This window comes from Plectropomus leopardus, chromosome 6 (assembly GCF_008729295.1).
Source record: "Plectropomus leopardus isolate mb chromosome 6, YSFRI_Pleo_2.0, whole genome shotgun sequence".
In the NCBI taxonomy this organism is placed as follows: domain Eukaryota; kingdom Metazoa; phylum Chordata; class Actinopteri; order Perciformes; family Serranidae; genus Plectropomus; species Plectropomus leopardus.
The window spans coordinates 24,772,783-24,796,627 of NC_056468.1; the positions used below are offsets into that span (position 1 = coordinate 24,772,783).

Consider the following 23,845-nt stretch of genomic DNA (forward strand, 5'->3'; position numbering starts at 1 on the left):
GATTTCTTATTTATCTTTTTGCCATTAGTTATATATATTAGAATTTTTTTTTTTTTTTTTTTTTTTTTTTAAATATAATTCAGAACAGGGTCACTAGTTTTTACAAGATGCAAACCTGCAGCTTGCATCATTTCCAAGACATATCAGTGGGATGCATACTGTTTCCAGGGAACACCCAAGACTTCTTTGGTCTAAGGACTATTTACTACAACTTTTTAATTTCAGTACCAACTTTATTAGAGTCAACAGTGGTTCCCAAAATTTTTGGTTTATAATCGCATGAAACAATATTATGTCTACTTGCAACCCCTGAACTTACAGTATGGAAAGTTTTGACGTACTTTTACATGAGAACATTGATTTTATTCCACTTCTTTACACTTTTATTTCACTACAGCTCAGAGGGAATTTTTTTACTCCACTACATTTATATGACAGCTTTAGTTCATCGCTGATTTACAGTTTAAGATTTTACATACAAAGCGTATGACAGCCTATAAGATAAGATGCATCGCTACAGATTAAACTACCCGAGAGCACCAGAAGTAGTTAGATATCATCTACCTATACCTGCTCAAATTCTAATTCATTTGTGACATATTATACTTTATTCTGCATAACTGACTTTTGATACTTATTCTGCTGATACTACTGTACTTTAAAGATTTTTATGCAGGGTTTTTACTAGTAGTAGAGTAGGCTATTTTCTGTGGTATTGCTAGAAGATCTGAATAGGTTAACCAAAGTTTCCAGTAATTGTGCTTTTTGTTTGAATTATTTTTAGAGATCTGTTGGAGTAAAATAACAGTAATTAACAAGAGAACGTCATTAGACAAAATCGGAAAATAGACAAAAGTCTGTAAATCTCATGAATACTTCTTTTCATGTTGTTACTTGTCAGCTTCTGAGAATTATTCCTTAAAAGGTCCTCAAATATGATATGTATCTATAATAATGCTATATTCCATTATTTGGTTGACATCAAATATTTCCTCTGGTCAATCTTTTCAAAGCTGATCAGAATCAACATTTAAACTCCACTTGTCTTAAAGACAAGACAAATAATTTGCTCAGTGACAAAAAGATTGCTGAATTATTCACATATCTTTATTAGTTCTGCTGAATTTTAACAAAGGGGTGGTTTTAATCAAGCCAGAACAGTACTAGTAACGTAAATGCAAACAATAAATTTGAAACATGTATAAAATCGGTAGCATTTTGTTCTCTAAACAATGCAATACTGTAACTACATTTATCACCTACATCAAAAGGAACATCATTTTTGGACAGGGTTGCTATGATTGCACCATTATGGTAGGCCAATAGGCTATCTACACAGTTAAAAAAAACACATAAAGGAAAGCTCAAATGGCACATATTTTCTCTGTCAGTTCACCATAATATAATAACAGTAATAAAGATGATAATACTATGTAATACCTTAGAGATAAGTTAATATTCTTGAGCAACATCTTTGTATGCTGGCATAAACAACACATATAAAAGCCATGATATTCACATCTGAGTCTACTGTACATCATAACTTGTGTGTAGGACACTACATAGTGCAGTTAGCCTCAATGCTCCCGTTAAAGAGGCAGACTTTCCATTTTTCAGTTTTTTTTCTTCTCCCCTGCTTTGTCTAAATGAACTATACAGAAGAAAGTAGAGTTTTCCAGGATATACAGACTCCCTCAGTTTGAATTTTCAGCCTTGCTGCCTTTGTATCAAGCTTTGATGTACATCTACTTGTACTTAAAGCCCCCCCAAAAATCCCTTTGCTCTTAATATATCTTCACTTGCTCTATTGCCACTAGTCCCTCTATCCTCAATCTCATAAGCTGAAGCTTTTCATATGTATACACACATGCACACACCCTCTCTCTCTATCTCTCTCGCTCACACACATACACACATTTACAATCTATAACTATTATAAGTTTTCTTTCTAGTATATCATACATTCTATAAATTTTATTATTTTTTTAACTTTGGGGACTGATTTCTCAGATTTCTTGGCTGTAAATCCACAAAGTGAACAACACAATTATCATAATAACCAAATTCAAATTGTGTGCTTTCTTTCACATTCTCCTTGCAGCTCAATGAGAAAAAAATTTGAGTTGGAAGCGCTGTAAAAGCTCTCTAATGACCTCTAGAGTTTGACTTTAGTCACTGCAAGCGATCCACAGTGAAACCAGGTTCTCCCATGTCTTAAACATATTCTATATTCAGTTGGGGTTGATTATCTGTTAAACATATCTATTTAATTCAATTTGTAGAAAATATAAACTCTGTTGGTCTTAATGATGTGTTTAAATGGGTCATGCATGTCAGACCCTGTGCATGAAATGAGTTGAAAACTGAATCAAGAATCAGTCTGTGTGACCTTTAACATTGATATCTGCTGGGATTTAAATGAAATACCAGCCCTGTGTAATACTGGTTTGCTGATATTACAGTTAAAGCATTGAAAATGATAATCACACCCTTGATTTTTTTCAAAAATCATCTATTCCCAGCATTAGTTATTATCATACACATGCCGGAAACAATGAAGTAAGGCGCTCTCTGGCCAAAAATGCAAGTTAACATCACACACTCTGACCACTATTTCTACTTTTACATTACCAGTGACACAGACTTACAATGAATAAATACCGCATAATATTCTTGTTGATAATTTCTGACAATATCCCTGATTGTCTTGGTCCTTTTCTAGCATTGGGCATTAAACGACCCCTGTATTAGTGCTGTCATCTTAACATTGTCGTTTAACATTTTGCTTTCTGCCATCCATCAGTGTGGCACACTTCTCATGAACACTGATTAGGTAGGATGTAGCAGTGTGCAACTAATGAGAGAAAGGCTGCTTTAGGAGGTTGAAAAATAGATTGAATGGAGTTCAACTTCCTGTTCAGGTGATCTGCTTGTTATTGATAATGTTGGAATCGGCCTTTGTTGCCGTCTGGTGTCTATAGTTGCTTTGAAAAGTATGTCAGACTGTTCTGATTTATTCTATTGTAGACTGAAAGGGTTTTTAACTGATTGCTGAAGTAGTTTTTCGTGAGATGCCTTGTCACTGTGAGTGTGTTGAATTTGTCATGGAAATGTCTTTATATCTCAGTGGACTCTATCCTCTCCAGGCGTGAGGGTCCTGCCCAGGGATTGGCAAGCTGGTGGAGAGACGGAGGGCCCTTCTGGTCTTCACAAGGTGGGGAGATGGTGAGGGCGATGGGGCCAGGGAGAGAGGGTGGGGGCTGAGGAGACAGAGGCGAGAGGGCTGGTGGTGGAGGAGGAGAATTGGAGGAGGTGGGAGAGGTGGTGGTGGTAGTAGTAATAGTGGTTGTGGTGGATGTTGTGGTTGGTTTAGCTCCCAGCTGGCTCATTCGTTTCTCCAAGGCTTGGTTCTTCTGCAGCGTTTCCACATAGCTCAGCTGCAGCTGTGCCTGGTATTTCAAAACCCGTTCCTTCTCGTCCTGCCAGGTGTGCCGCTCCTGGTCAAAGTTGAGGGCCTGACGTTCCCGTTGCTGTCGCTCCAGGCGCAATGCGGCCTGCAGCTGCTCTAGCTGCCTGCGCAGCTCCCCTGCCTCATCCCAGTGACCCTCTTGACCTCGCTGCGCCTGGTGGCCATCCTGACGCAGTTGCACCTCCTGGCAGAGTTGGGCTTCGTGACGTAGTTGCGCCTCTTGTCGCATTTGGGCCTCATGGCAAAGCTGGGCCTCCTGACGGAGCTGCACCTCTTGCCGCAGCTGTGCTTCTTGGCGTAGTTGGGCTTCATGGCGGAGATGAGCCTCCTGACGAAGCTGGGCATCCTGCCGGAGTTGAGCCTCCGGTCGGATTTGGGCATCCTGACGCATCCGGATGTCCTGCTGCATGTGGGAATCTTGCCGCTGCTGCACGTCACGCCATTGAGCTTCTTCACGTTGCTGTCTCTCCTGTCTCTGAGCTTCCTGCCTTTGGGCTTTGGCTTCATCACTCTGAAGACTCAGCAGGGTGTCAGATGTGGGGGTGAGAGAGTTGGTCGAGGGCTCAGTGGGGTTACGCGGGCAGTGGACCATTCCCCAAGGCGGCAACAGTCCTGCAGCAGCTAAGTTAGGGCTCACGACAACTTCTGCTCCTCTGCTCACTTCACTCAGAGCCCGCTTTAAACTAAGCACCTCTGCCTCGAAAACACCCAGCTTCTCTCTGAGGATGGACACCTGTAGAAAGGATATAATATATGAAAATATATGGAAATATTAGTATAGGAGTATTTGATCTGCAGTGTGTAAGGTCAAATCAAGGTCAGCATTTTGAAGGTGCATAATCACACACAAGGTGTTTCTCAATGGCTCCCCACATTTGCTGGCCCCTTGACTGAACTCCTTAGTGTTTTTAAGACGCTGTGGCTCACTCATTTTTTAAACTAGTGCAAAGGTAGTGGTATTTTGTCAAACTAGACTATGTAAGGCATCTATTGGCACTAACCATGTTGGCATAGCTTGTTGGTAAACAAGCTAAATAATGCTCCTAATTCAGGCTAAATTTTGGCGAGGGAACAACAGGCATGGACATTTTTAAAGGGGTCCTTTGAACTTTCACCTCAAAATATCTGGATGAAAGTGTTCTCAAGAATCTCACATAAATGTGACAAGGCTTGATCAATAGTAAATGTTTTGTTCCTTACAATTAACATAGTCCTTCAAATTAAAGCTGAATATTTGTCTTTCTAAAGACAACAGATAACCAGCCTACGTGAAGAAAACAGATCGCTTAACATAGACTGTGGTTCCCAACTGGTCTAGAGTTCTCATTAGTCATTTGTTCAAGGTTCACATTATGAATAACCACAGTTTTATTTCACAAAATGTAAACAACATGTTGGCTTAGAACACAAAGAAATAAAAAAATACCTCAAGAATAAATACCAGCAGGACTTCAGAATAAAAGCTCTGCGCTGGAAAATCACTGTAATTAAAAATAATGTGTGTTTTTTTTTTTTTACAAACTGTGATTACGAGTCACTTGTGGTGCATTTACAATGGACCTACGACCCACTTTTGGACTGCTACCCACCAGTTGGAAACTGAATTGGAATAGAATAAAATAGAATAAAAAGAGCAGAAGAGCAGAATAAAATAGCAAACAGCACACAAAAACACAATAAGCATAAACAATACATACAGTAGTTATATACATACATACAGATGATGTGCTAAACCATTAACACAGCCATGCAAATGAATATGCATTCAGCTGTGCTAATTGTACACACATGCATGAATGCAAGCATACAAGTCTATGCACACTTGCAATGGCATTGCATGGCTGACAGCAGCAGTGACAGATGTATCAGCTGAGAATATAGTACAGACAGAGAAAGTAGAGGGTTTTGCTGGATACTTATTCCAGACAAGTAGCATATTAATCTGTAGTCTGACATCATTTTATATTAAAATATTACATTTAAACTTGCTTATCAACTTGAGTCCATAATATGTCTGATTAATGTTGCAGAGCATTGTGATGGCGCTCTGAATCATGTGGATGCATTTGATGCTGATCCTTGAGGAATAAAATGCAGGTTGCCCTGGAGCTCGTAATGAATGACATAAATTGTACTTGAATAGACACGAATGCTGCCCTTAAATGCACTGCCTCTTTAGTAATGGAATACACATCATATGTACATATCATACGCGCTTGAGCTGCTTATGAGCTCTTACAGCACAAAGGAAAAAAAATGCTCCAGATGTAATGTATAATGTTGCCCAATCCTCAATTTGTCCTTGTCTCCTCGCCAAGTTTCTGGAATCCCTCCGAAGGATTTCGAGGATTTAAATGCTCAACAATCTAGATTTAGTGGTAAACATCCCAATCCTGCAATCACGCTTCTAGTAAACTGTATTTTGACTGCTTTGGATAGTAATCAACATTGCGTTGCTCTTTTTATAGACCCCTCTAAAGCCTATGATAAAGTCGACCATTCCCTGCAACTACACAAGATTTTCATAGGCCAAGAAAAATGTAGCCTTACATCCTAATGCCTGTGGTGAGTGTCATGCATTTTTTTGGTTTTATACACCACTGAGGGAGATTCTGGTGACCATATAGTGAGAATGATATCTTTGTTCATAAATACTACTAATATGCAATTCTACTCTGATGACAAAGTTAAGAATTTCCAACTAGATACTGAACCAAACTAATGGACTTAAATGTAATTTTATTATTATTATAACGTTATAAAGGGCATAAACTTTGGCTAACTGGTGATAAAAGCATATGTATGTATGTTTGCATTTTTTTTATTATTTGAATTTATCTATCATTGTATGCTTCTATCATTGTATGCTTTTGCTTGCTTACCTGATAACTAGTTTTTTGGGTTATTTATTTATTATCTTCAAGCACTTGATTTTGTCGTTATTTCTAATTGCCAAAACAGGCTTGAAGTATTTTTTAGCTGTCTTGTTTTAAAATCTTCTGGCCGCCAAAAAAATTTAATAAAACATAACATTGAGAAAAGATCCTACAGCATTTCTCTGTCTCCACGTTTAGTCCATGGTTGCATTTTATCATTTGATTTGTGCAAACATACTGGAAGTCATGTTATCAAACAATGAGGTGGCACTAATTTTTCTTCATGACAAGACCTGACTGTATTGAGAGCAAGAAAAGACAAAGATTTTGATGGGTGGAGAGAGAATCAGGACCAAGGACAAAGACAGGGTGAGACCGAGTCAAAACCAAAACACCTAATGTGAGTCGCACACCACGTGACACACTTAAGGTAAAATGTGAATGCAAACCATAAGCACTCCTCAAATTGATCTAAAAAAATCAACATTCCCATAAAAACACCCACAGAAAATAAATGAAGATTTTACTTCATTCAACTTTTTGCACGCATACTTTTCATATGCATGCATGCATCAGTGCTTTTTCTGTAAGCAAACAAATGCAAAATAACATTCAAGAGCTAAAGTCTACTTAACCATCTTTATTCAAAGGTTTTTCTTCTGCAAAGGAAATTCAGTGATATTCCTACAATTGTGGTCTGAAAATAAAATATAAAGTCCTCTTTGTTGGAGACTGAAACAAGTCAAAATGGGTTGATTTCAAGATGAGACCAGGACCTTAAAAAAGTTTTTAAAAAACTTAAAAAAAAACAAACTATATTTGAGATTATAATAATAACATATTTTAAACTGTGTTACAAAATTTTTAACCACTTTTAGAAGGTCCTATCTTCTTCTATCTTTTAATCTAATTATATCTTTTCTAATAAATATCTAATTTTCAGGGGTAATACTGTAGTTCTTTTTATTTTTTATTTTTTGCTAACATCTGAGTCATTTCCTCTTTCGTTGCTCATTGCCTTCTTTCCGTGTTTTCCAGGATTCAAAGTATTAAAAAAGTGGACCTGAGACTTTAAAGTACCACTAGCCTTACGTTTTGGTTATAATGCCAATTCAGGCTTCTGACAAACAGTTAGTTATTTTATTATGTTTGGAGACTGTTATCCTCTGTAAGTGATCCATCTGTTTGTGTTTCCCTGTTATTTCTAATCCTCAGTGTTAAACCCCGCTGAGTATTAATGAATGTGTAAATGAAAACCCACCTCTGACAGAGTCCTCCTCAGCTCTCCCTCACACTTCTCCAGCTCCAGACTCTTGGTGCTGTAGGAGTCCTTCAGGCCCAGCATGGTCTCCTCCCGCTCCCTCAGCTGGGCGTTGAGCTCCTTCAGCTGTCCTCTCAGAGCCACCATCTCTCCAGCTCGCTGGGTCACTTCAGCCTGACTCTCCCTCAGCTGCTGCTTCAGCAGGGAGATCTCTCCTGCCTTCTGACACACCTGCCACATCAACAATGAGTCAGTGGGTGAATCTTTTTTCTTTTTTTAACATTTAGTACTATTTGTAGTAAATATACTCTCTATCACAATGCATACAAGTGGGTTGCTTGTGCACACACACTTATAGCTGCTTCACACATACACCCTTACACTCACGCTGCTCCACTGCTCAGTCTACCATGATGTAACCCTGATAACATTTTACTGAACTAGTCAAGCGCACCAACTCATATACTCATATCTCACCTCCCACTTGGTCTCCTCTAGACGAGGCAAGATGTCAGCCTGCTCCTTCCTGTAATCCAGACACTTTCTCTCCAGCTCCTCTCTCTGGGCCAACAGAGCCGCCATCTCCTCCTGGAGCCTCCTCTTGTCCTGGGACAGACGGCTTATCTGAGCCTGCAGGGCAGTCTGGGAGCGCTGAGCTCGGCGGGTAACCTGCAGACAAAATGGACATATAGTACATATTATGTTGGAGCATCAAATGCATTTAAAACTACACCTCAAGCTGAAGCATCCGACCAGTCTTTGGAAAGATCTACAACTGAATTATGTCCACAATATTTTATTTTATTTTATTTAATTTTAAAAATAAAACTGAAATTAATGTAAGTTTCAGTTTTGATTAAACATTTATGTTCTGAGTTACTGAGTTTTTCAATTCCAAATTCTAAATTTAGACTGAAGAATATTTTAATTTTTATCGTAAATGCATATCGGTTCCAAATATTGTTTACTGGTCTCATTAAGTACTAATAATCAGTATCAGTATCGGCCCTGAAATAAACAATATCGGTTGACCCCCAGTGTGCACATGCACAACACAGCTTACACCTAACATGTAGCAAGAGACTGCAAAGATATACAAAGCAAATAGATGTGACTTTGAATGTTTCACAAGCATTCATTTTATCTCTATATATCCAAGTGTTTCTTTTCAGCACTGCCTCTTCAACAAGGAGATTCTGTTGTTGCATTTGAACTCAAGATGTGAGTAAAGAAAAATAAACTGCATAGACATCCCACGGATGTTTAGTCAGATCAAAATACGAAGTGAGGTCACCTGCTGCAGTCGCGAAGCGTAGTTTTGTCTCAGCTCGTCCATCTGTCGCTCCCAGACACGTTGTTTCTCCTCAAACACCTGAATGATTGCTGCCTCACTTTGGTCCAGGTTTCTGCGCATATGCTGCACCTAGAAGAAAAGAAAAGGCCACAAAGCAGCCGGTTAGTTGGTAAAGATACAAGAAATCCAACTTGGATCATAAAATGTGGGACAACTAAACTACTCAACATCTCAACTGATCCCTAAAATGTTGGTAAATAACAGCCTGCTTTTTGGTATGAAGTGTAAAACAACTTCATATCAGATATTTTAGAGCGGCGTCTGACCTCTTGCTCTTTCTCCCACAAGCGGTCCTCGAGGTCCTGGATGATGTCATCGGAAGAGGGGGAGGGGCGTAGAGGTGCTGGGGCATCGCTCAGGTGGCTCAGCCTCTGGTAGGATGAGGAGCTTTTACCCGAGGAGGACCGGCCACTGTCTGAGGCGCTGAGCCCGTTCTGGAGGAAAGAACCACACCGTTATTAACCCTTTGAAACCTAAATCGATATCAGCTTTCTTGTGTTCTTGTGACCTTTGACACCTGAGCAAACTGGTTTGATTTCTATTGAAAATGTAGAAAAAAAGGCAATAAGTGACTAAAATAATAATTAAAAAAATATATATGCAGCATTATTAACTACTTATTATGAACTTTTAATATCTATTATCTTACTTTCCTATTCATTTTCAGCTTGTTTCTGTCCTCTCCCTGTCTCTCTCGCTCTCCCTCCCTTTCTTTCACCCCAACGCACGCACGCACAAACACAAAAACACATGAAAACAGGAAAAATGTCCAAAAAAATAATTATTCTAAATATTCATTTTTAAAAAAAAAAATATTTATTTGAGCTATTTCCAAGTAATTTCCTTTTTTCTTTTATTTTTATTTCTATTTTTTACTTACTAAAAAAGCTAATTATCAGGAAACTGTCTTGTAACTTTAACTAATTTCATGCAATTTTGGGGGGATCATCTTTTTAAAAAAGATGCTTAATGTCTTTTTTCCAATTTATTCAGGTTTCAAAGGGTTAAAGGTGACAACAGCTCAGTAGTAGACTGAGTATCGATGATGGCCTTACCTGGTAGCCGGGCTTTTCCAGCTTATCCAGGCCTGCAGCTGCCCCAACCATGCCCAACCTGTTGATGTGGCTGGTGGAAGCACTGAGAGGCCCCAGGACCGCTGGGGGCCCGCAACCGGACCCGGAGCCCGTATAGGTGGGCAGGCTGGTCAGGGAGTTCCTCCCTGAGTCAGACATCCCTCCCTGAACCACTTCATTCCCATTTCCCCCGCCCTCACTTCTGCTGACCCTCACTGGGCTGTCCTGGTCCAGGAGCAGGGCCTCTGGGACCTCTCCTGATTCTCCTCCTGCTCCGTCCCTGCCTCTCCTGCCTCCTCTGCTCTCACTGAACCCTTCACTCCTTGCCTCAGTCTTGCCCTCGCTCCCGGCCCCTCCTGCCTGGCCCACCAGGTTCTGCATGGAGTGGAAGCTCTTGGGAACCACTGGCTTGAAGGCAGAGGGACGAACGAGGCCTGAGTTGTTCTGCATCGCCTACGAGAGAGACGGAGGAAGGAAGGGAAGACAAAAAAAGGAATGAGAGATACACTAATGGTGCTCGCACACAAAAGTACACTCTAGTGGAAGTCAGAAGGATAAAATTCAGTTTTTTGGTCTGTTTAACATCATAACATTTTGGTTAGAGGCCTGTTAGAGGTCTGCCGTTAACACAAGCTGAACTGACTTTCACATTTTGTTTTACGTCAAAAAATATATCAGTAATTACCCCACTCATAAATTTCTAAGCTTTCAAATGTCTTAAAAAAGGCAGTTGCTGACAAGTAGCTAAATGAGACTTTGTCATCACACTAAACATGGCTTTACAACCTCGTCGTGGTGCCAATGCTAAGGCATTGAGGGACCGTAGTGTAGTTTTTTATCACCTAATGCTAGCTTTTTATTTCTGGCGATTGCATTTAAGCTTCAAAAATCACAAAAGTGTTCTTTTGTCTGGGTCCAGACCTTTGAATCCAAACACTCCACTGAGTTGACTTACTCTTCTAGCATCTTGACACAAAAAACATTTTTTTGTTTTGAATGCCATCAATCCAATAAGTGCTGTGGGGCACTTACGATTAGCCAATCAGTGCCAGCAGTGGGACTGATGTTAAACGTTATCAAGTTCAGCGCCAGAACCAATGAAGAAGTATAACAGTAACGCTGACTGGGATAAACAAGATAGATGCTGATAGATGTTATCAAGGGTTTTTTAGGTCGACATGTCTTCACAATATTGCCTGACATAGTTTTTTTTAACTTGGCTCCGCTCACTTTTGAAACCCTGGTAAAACCAGTATGTTGGCATGGCCACATATCAGCGTGAAGTTAAACTGACTTTAGATTCAGGGTGTATCTTAGCGGGTCTTTTAATTTTTCTTGTTTAAGGCTCACTAAAAGCATATATAAACATGCTTTTTAGTCCTTTCCTGTAGTAACATAATTTTGTGTTTTATATTGCTTGTTTTTGATCAAGAGTTTTTTTTCTGTTTAAATAAAGGGTTAAATAAAATAAAACAAAATTAAAAGACTGATTAGGAAAAATCCAGTCCCCTAAACCATGAAAATTGGCTGGAGTGCAGACAGGTAATGTCAGACTGAAGATGGAAACGTAGTGTTTTGTCTGATATCAGGAAAATAAATTGGAATCAGATGTTTGTGAAGTGTGATTGGTGGCTATAATCATTCCCTCCATCAATACTGACCGTCCCGATCCTTTTACTTCGAGTTTGTCCAGTGCTAATATGTGATTTCAGCAGTTTTACATAGATGACTGACCCCCAGGTTGGGATCCACAATCTTGAAGTACCTGCTCCAGTTTTCCCGACACTGGCAGGATCTTTGGCGGGTTGTGGTTCGGAGGGTTATGGCTGCCTGGGTTGTTCTCACTGTCAACTCTGGCGGCTGCCATCTCTCTGTGCTGGTGTTGGTTCATGCCAACGCTGTTCTTCTCATTTGCTCCTCGGCCCACAATGTTCCCACAAACATCTAACCCTGCAGCCTGCATTTCCCTCTCCCTCTCCCTCTCCATCCTCTCGTTCTCCAGCCTCTCTCTTTCCCTCTCCCTCTCCCTTTCCCTCTCTCGTTCCCTCTCCCTTTCTATCTTCTCTCTCTCGATCCTCTCTCTTTCCCTCTCTCTAGCTCTCTCCCTCTCCCGCTCCCTCTCTCGCTCCAGCCTCTCTCTCTCCACCCGCTCCCGCTCCCTCTCCCGGTTCCTCTCCCTTTCTCGCTCCCTCTCCAACCTTTCTCTGTCCCAGTCTCGGTCCCGGTCCCTGTCTCTCCCCCTCTCACGCTGTCTCTCCCTCTCCCACTCCCTCTCCCGCCGGCCTGCTCCGTTGCCACACTCCAACTGGTTGTTGTTGGATGGGGCCGTCATGGTACATTCAGTGTTGGTGGATGAGGCTGTTTCGGTGGGCCGGTCAGTCCCGGTACAGGTCCCAGTCCCAATACTAACACTCCCTCGTTCATCGCTAGACGCCGTCCCGTCAGATATAGTCGCCGGAGGGCGGGGTAGCCGCTCTGCGCTGCAGCTGCGGTCGGCAGGGCAACGGCGAGAGAGAGGAGGTGCTCGGGGCAGCGTGGTCCTCGTACCCACAGACTTCATGGCAAACTCCTGCTCTCCTGCCACCCCACTGCCAACACTGCCCATAGTGGGGTCAAAGGTCAGGGATTAGAGGTTAGGAGTCAGGTTTGGGGAGGGTCACAGATACATTTGGAAGTAGTGTGGGTCATCACAACCTAATGCAGGTAGTGGGGGCACACACACTAGAGGAACACAGAAAAACGAAAGGTGTTATACAATATTGTAATTGCATAATAACTAGTTATACAATAATAGCTAATGCAGAGGAGACTCCAGCCCACATACTGGGGCAGCGTGGTCCTCCCACCATGATAAAAATGAAACAGGTCTGACAGAAAAATTTGGACAAATATGTGTATAGTTAGGGCAGAAATAAAGTGCATAAATGAAACTTGTCCTCCAGTTTAACGATAAAACCACAGTGTTACTTTCTGTTTATGGCATACACTTTGTTGATAAGAATGAGGATACTCAGTTACTTTTGAATATTTAGTTTGTGTGCTGGGTGATTCTTGGAGGTTGCTCAAACCAATACAGCGCTAAACAGAAAATACACCGGATCTTGTGTCCATTAGCATCATTGAACTGGAGGCAGGCACCAGTTTGTTTGCATTTTTTGGACATACATACAGGAACACCTGTGTACAGCACAACAGAAAACAACAGCCCTGCAATAAATCACATTTTTTAAAGTTCATAATGTTCGAATTTTGATTCAATCTAAAATCTATATCAGACAGATATTGCTTTACTTCCTCATTGTTTAGGGTTTCACAGAACCCACTGCTCTTCTGTGTGTGTTAAAATAATAACAATAACTGCCATCAGCCATTTTTTTTCGTTAAGATGTTTCTTCGTTTCTTTTTACCCTATTAAAAACCCATATCACAAAAAAACATCAAAAGATATACCATGCAGAATTTTCCTAAAAAACAATGTATTGCCTCAAGGAGAAGTAATCACTCTAAGTGATCACTTATGACCAACTAGAAGTATGTGCTGGTGTATTTTTTCTGTAGAGATTCTGTCCTTTGTCTGAATTTTCTTGTTTTCTGTGTTTGGGATGTTTGTGTACCATCACAGCGCTCAGGTATGGTGGATAGCAAAAGGTAGTGACAAGTTGCCAGACCGTTAGTAGCAGGCATCTAACAGACACGGTGCTGGAAAAAACAACAACAAAACAAACAAACAAACAAAAAAAAAAACGCAAATATTGTGAGGTAAAATGCCAATCAAGGGATTCTGGGTCTGGATTTTACTTTCACTTTCACCAGCGAGTGTGTTTACAAACGGTAACTGAAATCCTGTATGGTATGCTTTTATGAGGTAACCCTCCTATTGCCACAAACTGGACTTCCACATTTAGTAAAGCTGACGGCATGTGGATATGATAATGCTATTTCACCACAAAATAAAATATTTAATGATTAATATGTTATATGGAGCATGCATTAACACAATATATATACATTTTGGATGCTAAAATAGTCATACACATGCAGACAAAGAAATATACATGGCTTATTAACCTATGTTTCAGATCAATTACTCCCTATTGCACCACTTATGATTACTTATAAACAAAAATCCAAATTATTTTGAATGTGGATTTAGGATAGTGCTGTGTTAAAAGTTCTGCCAAAACTAATCACAGATTAGATTAAGCACAAAACATATGAAAATCAAAACCAGGTTTGTGAGCAATTCTCGTAAAAACTAGGAAAAGTCATAAAGTATCAATCAGATTAAACAATGTTAAGTGTTTTTTAGGGCTGTTTAAAACATCTAAAAATAATCTTACAAGATAACTGAAACACCTTACATTTAAGTGCAGAACAATCCAACGCAAAATACCACAAACTATGACCTCAATATCAACATCTCAACACTGTTTTCTACTCAAAAGTGATTCATTGCAATGCTGTTGTATTAGTTTGCACGAGGCTGTTCCTGTTAATGTGTCCATCCACTTAATTGCCAGTTTATCAGGTACACCTGTCAAAACTTAATTCAGTCTTTTTTGTTTTTTAAAACTGTTTTAGAGAGGTGTTTATTTAACTTTACAGCTGTAGTTTTTAGTGCTGTTGAAATGTACAGCACTGTATTATGGCCCTGTTTTAAAATCCACTATAGTACCATTAGTACTGGTCTACCCTTATTAATATAAGTAAATAAGTAATTATTAGCAACAGCTCTCAGAATAATGGAGGACAAATCAACAGCACTACAGCCTCCAAATAACCAAAACATCAAATCAGCACCTCTTTAAAATGGTTTGAGGATTGGTTTAAGGACCTGTTGTATTAGATTCAAATATTTTTAGCTTGGTGTACATAATAAACTGGTAACTGAGCGCATACTCAGAGGCGGTAGTTTGTAGTCGAACTGTACTACATAATACTGAGAGGTGTTTAGTATTCTGTCAAGTTCAATTAATATCAGTGAGAGTTGACTAAATATTAGAAACACCTCTCAGTGGGCGTCCTGGTGCTCTAAGATGCTGACCATGTAACGGCAACATCCATCTATACGAGTCCAGTCTGGGACATTTGTTGCACATCATCTACAACCCTTTACACAAGCACTGTCTCCTATCTAGTAAAGGCAAAAGTGTCCAAAAATACTAAGAGACACATTGCAGTGCAATGCAACACAACTCAACGTCCCACCAAAATGCAGCCTCCAGAAATGACAACAACTACTATTGTTGCATTAGACTGCACCGTAAAATCTGACAAGTTGATCATACTTAAAATGATCTCGAAAAATTGCCTTGAAACAGTTAAGTTAATACAACTATTAATCGGGATTTGTTTACTGTATATGTAAGTGTTAAGTATTTACTTAATTTTGTGAAGTTGTTGCAACTTAAAAATGACAAGTGGAATTACCTTGTCATTTCCAAGTGTTTACAACTTCAGCAAACTAAGTGAGTCTGACTAAACGTGATCAAAACAAAGAGGACTTTGCCAATTATCAAGTTAGAAGATCAGCAAGTTCTTTTTTGTTAACATGTTTAAGAAAATACAAATATGACTGACTTGTTTTGCAACCAGCAAAATAAAGACATATAGCACTTCGGTAATTGAAGTTGCTAAAACTTAGAAACTTTGATTTATTAAACTTTGATTTTTTTTTTAAATTGCACCAACTTAACACAATTAAGTAAATATAATTTTAACTATTTAAAGCAAACTTAACAATAAGATATAAAGTAAAGGTAAATTAAGACTAATAGTTATATTTACCTATATTTTTTTCAAGGAATTCGCATCCCTAAATAATTTTAAGTAAAATCAACGTGTCAGATTTTAGAACGTGTATTAGTTTTAAACAGGTGTAGCTAATAAACTGGCCATATTGTGCATAGGCTATTTTGTTTGTATGGATATCGTCTGCAGCCACGAAAACGTCATGTATTAAAGAGCTTCCTCACATATGAACATTCACATCCCCAAAATTGTGGCTTATCACAGATAGATAGACGCAGTCATGCCAGTGCACCTCCCCTCCTCAGCCCATTTACTAGAGGTTTACTTCCACTTGGGTGAATAGTAGTAGTAGTAAAATACACTGCCTATCTATCTGCTGCTCTGCCTCAATCCCCTCCCCTCACGACTCCCCCTCTCTCTCCCCTTTTCTCTGCATCCCTGGGCGGCAAGGGCGGCTTTAGCAGCATCCGCATCAAGCCCTGAATCGACTGCGCTCCCAAACAATTACTCGCTAGGCCCCGTGACGAGGAACAAGCGCACGAGCCTCGCTGAATCAAAAAATACATCCAGATTAAAATGCACAGCGTCATTGACATTGACGACAGCGGCTTTGATTTACCGATTGTAGCATCCTGGCGGTCCATCATCAAAGGCTACTCACTATTTTGCAGCTCGGCGGCTTGTAAGATGGCAGCCTCAATAAACAATATTGTCACAAGGCACGGCAACGTCAGTCCTGGTCGGCCGGGCTCTGTGTTATTCTGCGATGTTGCCGTGGGTCGGTTACATTAGGGATGCTGTCTTCGACCGCTGTCAGCGTCGGATGCTGATGATGGAGTCGGTCGGTTGATACGCGCATCAGCTGAGAGACACACACCCACCTCTGGTCCCGCCCCTCCGGCTGCATGAGACAAACGCCCCCTTTTGGCATCCATCCAGTGCTCTCCCTCGGGAAAAGCCTATAGAGTCATATACAGTCCGCGTGACGGATGGATGGATGGATGGATGGATGGATACAGTAGTAGTAGTTCACTGGGTGCATCACCAGACAAATGCTTGTTTTATTTAATATTTGTAGCCTGCAGCATATTAATAACTGAGTTATTTTTATTAATGGGCCATAATAATAATAATAGTTGTCATAATTTTTTTGTTTGTTGTTGTTTTGTTTTTTTTTGTTTTTTTAGAAATATTTGTTTTGTTTTAATGGCCCTGCTCTTGTTTAGAGTTATTTAGTGTTTAAGTAATTGCGTGCATCTCAGTTTGGGGTCACTCATAAATCATGACAGCTTGGATGGATGGATGGATGGATGGATACAGTAATGGAAGTCCACTGGGTGCATCACCAGAAAAATGCTCGTTTTAATTAATATTTTTACCCTGTAGTATATTAACAACTCAGTTAATGGGCCATTATTGTTATTATTATTGTTATTATTATTATTATTATTATTATGGAGTGGGGTGATTATTCATGTTGTTGTTAGAAAATATGTTTGTTTAAATGACACTGCTCTATTTAGAATATATTTATTTGTGTATTATTATTAGCATTATTATTATTAATTTAACAAGAAGAAAAATTCTTGTTAAATTAACAAGAATTTCTAATTTAGGAAATACTTTATTTACATATTGGAATTTAACAGGCAGACATGTTTACGCTACAAACTGTTTTACTTTCACATTATTATTTCTCAGCCAAGACAAGTAAGAAGAAGAAGAAGAACAATAACAACAACAGCAAGTAGAAGAATGGGTTAATACTATTTTTGTTGGTTTTATTTCTTTATTTACTCAGATAATATGTTTTGTTTTAATTGCCCTGCTCTAGTTTATAGTAAATTTACTTTTTGAGTCTTTCTTAGCATCTCAGTTTGGTGTTGTCCATAAATCTCTACTATAATTAAAAGTACTGCATTGAAAATGTTACTTGAGTTTTGAAAGTACATGTACTCATTGCAGAAAATTGACCCCTTTGACTATTAGATATTACATGATTAGATTAGTTGGTTGAGGTGGAACTGATTTTTGAACAGTTTTACATTGGACTGCAACTATTATTTTCGTGAACTAATCATTTCAGCTGTAATTGCATAAACTGTTGGGTAGTTTAGTTTCTAACAAAGCAACAACATTTTAAAAGCTATTTTTATCTTTGTATGCAAAAATCTATTTTAGTTTGTAGAGTAACTAAAGCTGTCATGGTAATGTAGTAATGTACAAGTACCTCATATTTGTACTTAAGTATAGTGCTTCAGATTGAACTTCCACCATACTTAGAGGAGAACCCCAACAATTTACTATTGAACTTCCATAAAGTTGGTGGACTGGTGAGTTTTTTTTCTTTTTTTTTTAAATAGTAAAAAACAAAAAAACAAAAAGAAAAAAAAAACGATGCAAAGTGCAAAACATCCTGATTATTATTTCCTGACATAGGTCAAGCTACAAATAAACTGGATCCTACACTTCCCATCATGCAACTCCACAGTGTCTTTTCTTGGACCTGCCTAGTAAACACTCTGTTCAGTCGAAACTACCCACATGTAAAGTGTAATCAATGGATGTATCTATAGAAATTACTTAAAATGTCTTGACTCAACTTAATTTAACTCAATATTAGGTAGGTTATCCTGGTTTTGTGTACAAAAGAAGGATCCGTCTGCTCTTCAGCGGTCTCTAACAGACGTGTCAGTCCTCAATCAGTCACAGTGTGTTGTGACTGCTTGTCATCTTTACTTTGCGTTTGCTAGATGCCTCCTTCACTTTTTCTGCATTCTGTCTTTTTTATGCATGACCTGACCTTTGTTAGATAGCAGTTTCCTTAACTCAACTGTCTTTTTTCTCCTCTATTTCCAGGTTTGTTTTGTCCAGACTAATACTTGTTAGTATTTGGTGTTTTTCACACAGACACAACAATGGACAATTCCTTAATGAAATGCTTTCATCCGGTCTTTCATTGTGGAACTTCTGTTCTTCACATTTTTAATGTCTTTGTATCATTTTTGGCAGAAACACTTGAGCTTTACTGAATTCTCTTGTTTTTTTGTGTCTGTACCTCTTGGCAGTGCTGCTAAATCACTAGATAAGAGGACACAACAATACTACAAAACTACAACTCTAGGTCTACTCCACCTTAACCATTGCGTAATAGACTGCTATAGATTCACGTTTCAATTGTAATTTGCCTGAAATTCATATTTTTCATGTTGTGCTTTCTACTGTTGTCTTTCAGCATTTGAAATAAAAAAATATTTGTATCTCTGCAGTAATAGTATCATTTGGTCTTACCTTTTTTCTCTCTTTTTCTTCCTTTTTTTCCTGCTGTGGTGAGCAGCGCTGGTCTTCCCCCTGCAGGATGGGAAAGGAACATCCAGGGCCAAAAGCACAAATGAGTAAATCCAAAACTCCTAACAAAGCACTTCCTTTTGTAGAAAGACATCCTACAACATGCCACGGTTACAGGAGTATGTGTGTAATTTAGGGAGATTTAAGTCCAGGTTTAAACTTCTCAGAGGACAGTTATAGAACTGCATTATCCTTTTTTATGATGCATTTACTTCCCCCATAACAGTTTTCTATAGGGTGAAGTCAGGTATTGTGGTCAATTTTTGGTAGATTACCAAGAAAAACACTTAAAATTCTGCAGATTACCTTTAGTTTTACTTTTATAACTTGTTATGATAATCTTCTATATTTCTATGGAGAAAATATGTTGTAGGAAAAATGATGTAGAAACTCTGGACTTTTAAATATGTCAAGAGCCTCGACCTCACTCTGATAACATATTTAGGTAAAATGGGACAAACATGTTTTTTTAATGGTTGAATCCATTTATCAGTTCAGTCATTAATGCATTAAATCATAATACAACCTGTGGTAATTTACTAAAAAGGATCATCTGAATTTTCTGCCAGGCTTTCCCCGTTGTTTTGTTGCCTGCTTCTAACAATTATTGTTAAGTAATTGAGTAATTGAGTATTGTAGATGGCATGGACTCACAGATTTAATATTTTTTAAGTGATGAAAATACTAAAAATGTCATGATAGAATGGCACACAATAGCATAAGTCATAATTTCATGGCACCTGGTTGCTTAAAAACATGCTGGTTTTACTTTATAAAAATGTCCCATTTTAGCTTAATATTTTTGTTTGATTTGACCTGCATGCATTAAGTACTGGACCAAAACCCTTTCCTATAAAAATTGAAGTGTATTGTGAAAATATTTTGATTATAAGTCAAACAGTTAACAGCAAGCAACATCCTAAAACCGTTCTTGTTGTTAAAACTCTTATTATTTTAGCTGCAGTACTTATTGCCCACATAAGACAATAAACATGCCACATGTCTGGGACCAATGGATTTCTGACTTTTTGCTCTGCCCATACTAATGATCTAAACCAATAAAAATGAATGTTGTTTAAAGAACATTTGTAGCAAAAACATGTTTGGTGACTGGTTGCAGTGCATGATGTAAAACGTTGTTTGTCTAATTTAACCTTAAGTCCCATTTTACCTGATTTCACCCTTGTTATGTATGAAGTGTTCTGCAGAACAATATCCATTTGTGAGGCCTCTTTTTCTGTTTCACTTGCATTACTGTCCACGAGGGGGCACTGGTGTCGTGTATTTGTCTGTACTGGGACTTTCACAGCTGCAACACTGCTGTAAGTAAGCATGGTGGGAAAAGACACTGCAGTGAGGAGTACCTGAATCTCTCAGGTCTCCAAGAAGAATCTGGCACCCTTTGGCCACTGTGGGGCACTACCACCCACTTTAGATAAATTCGGCTCTAGTTTTCTGTGTATTTTTGTCCCCACAAATATCGCTAAAGGCAAAGACTGCTATTACTACATTGACATTAAATGGTGTGGTAGGATTGGTCCTTTAACCATTTTAAACCTGCGCAAATTGGTTTGACTTCCTTAGAAAACATGGGTAGAAAGCAAATGAGCAAGTTAACAAGACATGGCCCAAAAAATGAGCATGAAATTAGTAAAAAAAAAAAAAAAAATAGCATGAAATTAATAAAAAAAAAAAAAAAAACCCAAACAAAAACAAAACAAAAAATTAGCTAGGAAATTACTTGAAAATAAGCACACAAGAAGAAAAGTAAAACAACAAAATAAACAAGAAAATGCCCTACAAAATAAAAATTTAAAAAAAGAAAAATATATGTATACATATTTTTTTCTGTAACATAATTTAAATATATGGTTAAAATAATTACATATGCAGTTTTCTGGACAATTTTCCTTTCTTTTTCAGCCAGTTTTCTTGTCACTGTTTACTAACATAGCTGGAAATTTCCAGAACTCTCATTAAAAATTACCTGCCTTCGTTTGTCTCCAGCAGTGCTCTGCAGTTTGGCAGCCATCTTGCCTCTTCATACCATCCACCCTCTCGTCCACATTCACCTCCTGATGAGAAACTGAGCTCTACAGCTCTGAACTACATCACAAATGAAACGTACAAATGTGACATTTCCATGGTTTGCAGAAACGAACAATGCCAATATTTTATTCTGGTGACTGGACTGTACTGTACACGAGCATACAAGTGAAATTATTAAGTTATTTTAAATTACATAAAATCATCTACTAGCTAGCTACCATTTAGAAGATTGTAAAGGTTTAAAAGAAAAAAAGCAAAAAAGAAGCTGAAAGGTACTATACCTCCACATTTAACCATCTTGTATGCATGGCAACACATGGTATTTCTAATAAGCGATTAGTTTTCAACCTTGCGCCTCTAAGTGGCATTACTGTCGCAAAGACTAGCCACAGACAAGCGATCGGCACAAAACAACACACACAACATTGAGGAGAGAAGAACCATTTTCACCGAAGAGGTGAATTGATTTTATAATGATTTTAGTTATATCTCATTTATTTTAAAATGAAAGAAACCGATAGTTTATGTAACCTAGCGTTACTTGATTTTGACTGTTGACTATGGACTCTGACTCTGTCAACATTCATATGCAATAATAATTGCTCATAAAATGTGATGTTCATTCCATATTTACTGCTGGAAAGTGAATTGTTCATTGCAAAAATTACTCCTTTGCTGCATGTAGCTGCATTGGAGCTGGTAAAACAAACACTGCAGTTCTCTTCCTGCTTTTGTCGACGCACTTCCTTTTGTGCCGCAAATCGTACCCAGAAGCAGGCAGAATTGCATAGTAAAAGCAAGGCTAATGGAAAATCAATTTTAACTCCGTTGTTTGTTTCATTGTTCTATAGCCATTACATTGCGTAATCAACATTAAATTCAGAACTAAAAAGTAAAATTCATATTATATCACCACAACTCCACAGGTGGACCCCCACTGCACCAGTCGCTCCCACTTCTGGAGGCTAACATCAACTGCAATGTTTAAAGAGAGAAAACTATAAATTCATGTACTACAACACAGGTTAAATAATTTAAAATGAGAATTGCAAAATGTAGTGTAAAATAACTGACAACCAGCACTTTTTCTGTGGATTAATGTTAATCTTAATCTAACACACTCTCATACCTTGCCACTCACTGCCACTCCTCTTGGCCTGTTAGGACCCTTCACACAATTCAGTCAATCTGCAATAAAAAATACAACAAATTCAATATTTAAAAAAAAATTCAGTGTCTCAGGTTGTGTTTGTAGTCTTAATTTAACATAACAATGGAATAATTCTGTGAAAAAAGCACAGTTTGTTTGGCTCACCAGGGAAGCATGTGTACAGGAGTGCCCACAGATCAGGAATGAGGCTGACACACCTGTGCTTCATGAGCATTTTCAGTCTCAAATGTGTGCACTGTTTTGCTACGGTTTACAAGTTAAATGACATGTTTCTTTAAAACATTGTGAAAGGTGTGTTTCAGCACCTTTAAAAACAGAGTTTACAAGTGTAAGTGTTTGTGCTTTCACAAACAGCAAAAAAGGGAAATGGGATACCCAGTAGGCAAAACAACAACAGAAAGACAGTAAAATAAATAAAACATAAATAAAAATAGATGAAAAGACAGAATGAAAAGACGACATCACACAAGAGCCAGTCTATAAAGATGGGCTTAAGAAATAATTTAAAAGAAGTCACTGTTTCTGCGAGCCTGATGTCCTCAGCCAGGTCGTTACAAAGTTGAGGGGCCCTTATGGCAAAGGCCCGGTCACCTTTGGTTTTAAGCATCGACTTTGGAACGGCCAGAAGTCCCCCACCTGAGGATCTATATAGCTGCGAACTGGCTCATACGGGGTACACATTTATGATATGTAGCTTGGGGCCAGACCCAGACAAGCTTTAAAAGAAAAGATAAGATAATCCTTTACAACAGGGAAATTTGCATTGGTACAGCAGCAAAGGGATATCAAAGCAAGGATTTACAAGATAAATAGAGCAAAAACAGCAATATAAATGGTAAACCCAAAACAAAACAAAACAAACAAAAAAAAAAACAAGACACAAAACTAGAAATAAAAATTGAGGGAAAAAGAAAACCAAATAGAAATAGAGCAAGAAAGAGCAGTACATATAGTAGATGCAAAAGTTAAAAAAACCAAAACACAAAAAAAAACCCCACAGATTGCACATGGAAAATGATTGCTCAAAAAGTGAAAATCTTAAAATCTATTTTAAAACAAACAGGGAGCCAATGGACAGGAATGAGTTGATTTATACATCATATGTGTGTATCTCCTTTGTGGAGGACCCAAACCTGGTAGTCCACTCATGTATGTGGGGTCTGGGTGCATTCAGAGGAGCCCAAAGCTGGTCCTCCCACAGTATTATGTCATAACTCATGTTGCAAATACAGAAGGAGAGAGTAAGTAATAGAAAGCACCAGAACAGGGGAGAGGCAGGGAGACTGATCAGTCCTGTTACTGTCAAACTTCTCGCAGCTGTCCAGCATCACCACAGACTCTTGACAGACAGCCCCAACTGAGGGCCAAAAATAACCCTCAGGGACTGAGCACTCACCAACACATGGTCAGGGGAGGGGGCTGTTAAAAAGACTGACAGCAAAAAAAAAAAAAGTAACAACAAATTAAAATATTAATATGAGAGAACAACAGCC

At 38.6% G+C, this 23,845-nt stretch overlaps 1 protein-coding gene and 1 long non-coding RNA gene across 2 annotated transcripts; both read right to left on the reverse strand.

Moving 5' to 3' along the window:
• Positions 1-1,122: 1,122 nt before the first annotated feature.
• lzts3b (leucine zipper, putative tumor suppressor family member 3b) lies at positions 1,123-12,638 on the reverse strand. The gene is made up of 8 exons (XM_042487832.1): positions 12,180-12,638; positions 11,799-12,092; positions 10,016-10,486; positions 9,227-9,394; positions 8,901-9,029; positions 8,084-8,275; positions 7,607-7,837; positions 1,123-4,202 (listed from the first exon to the last, which is right to left on the reverse strand). The coding sequence occupies exons 1-8, from the start codon at positions 12,636-12,638 to the stop codon at positions 3,117-3,119; spliced, it is 3,030 nt and encodes a 1,009-aa protein (XP_042343766.1). The 3' UTR covers positions 1,123-3,116.
• On the reverse strand, positions 12,639-21,269 carry LOC121945064. Its single transcript, XR_006105937.1, has 4 exons — positions 21,120-21,269; positions 19,076-19,135; positions 16,404-16,743; positions 12,639-12,754 (listed from the first exon to the last, which is right to left on the reverse strand). It is a non-coding gene; the product is annotated as an uncharacterized LOC121945064 (long non-coding RNA).
• Between the last annotated feature and the right edge of the window lie 2,576 nt (positions 21,270-23,845).

Coding starts and splice junctions, on each gene's coding strand:
- lzts3b (XM_042487832.1), bottom strand. CDS start 12,638: ATGGGCAGTGTTGGCAGTGGGGTGGCAGGAGAGCAGGAGTTTGCCATG. Junction 12,093..12,179: donor GGGAGAGGGAGCGGGAGCGG/GTGGAGAGAGAG, acceptor GAGAGAGAGAAG/ATAGAAAGGGAGAGGGAACG. Junction 9,030..9,226: donor TGTGGGAGAAAGAGCAAGAG/GTCAGACGCCGC, acceptor CTTTTCTTCTAG/GTGCAGCATATGCGCAGAAA.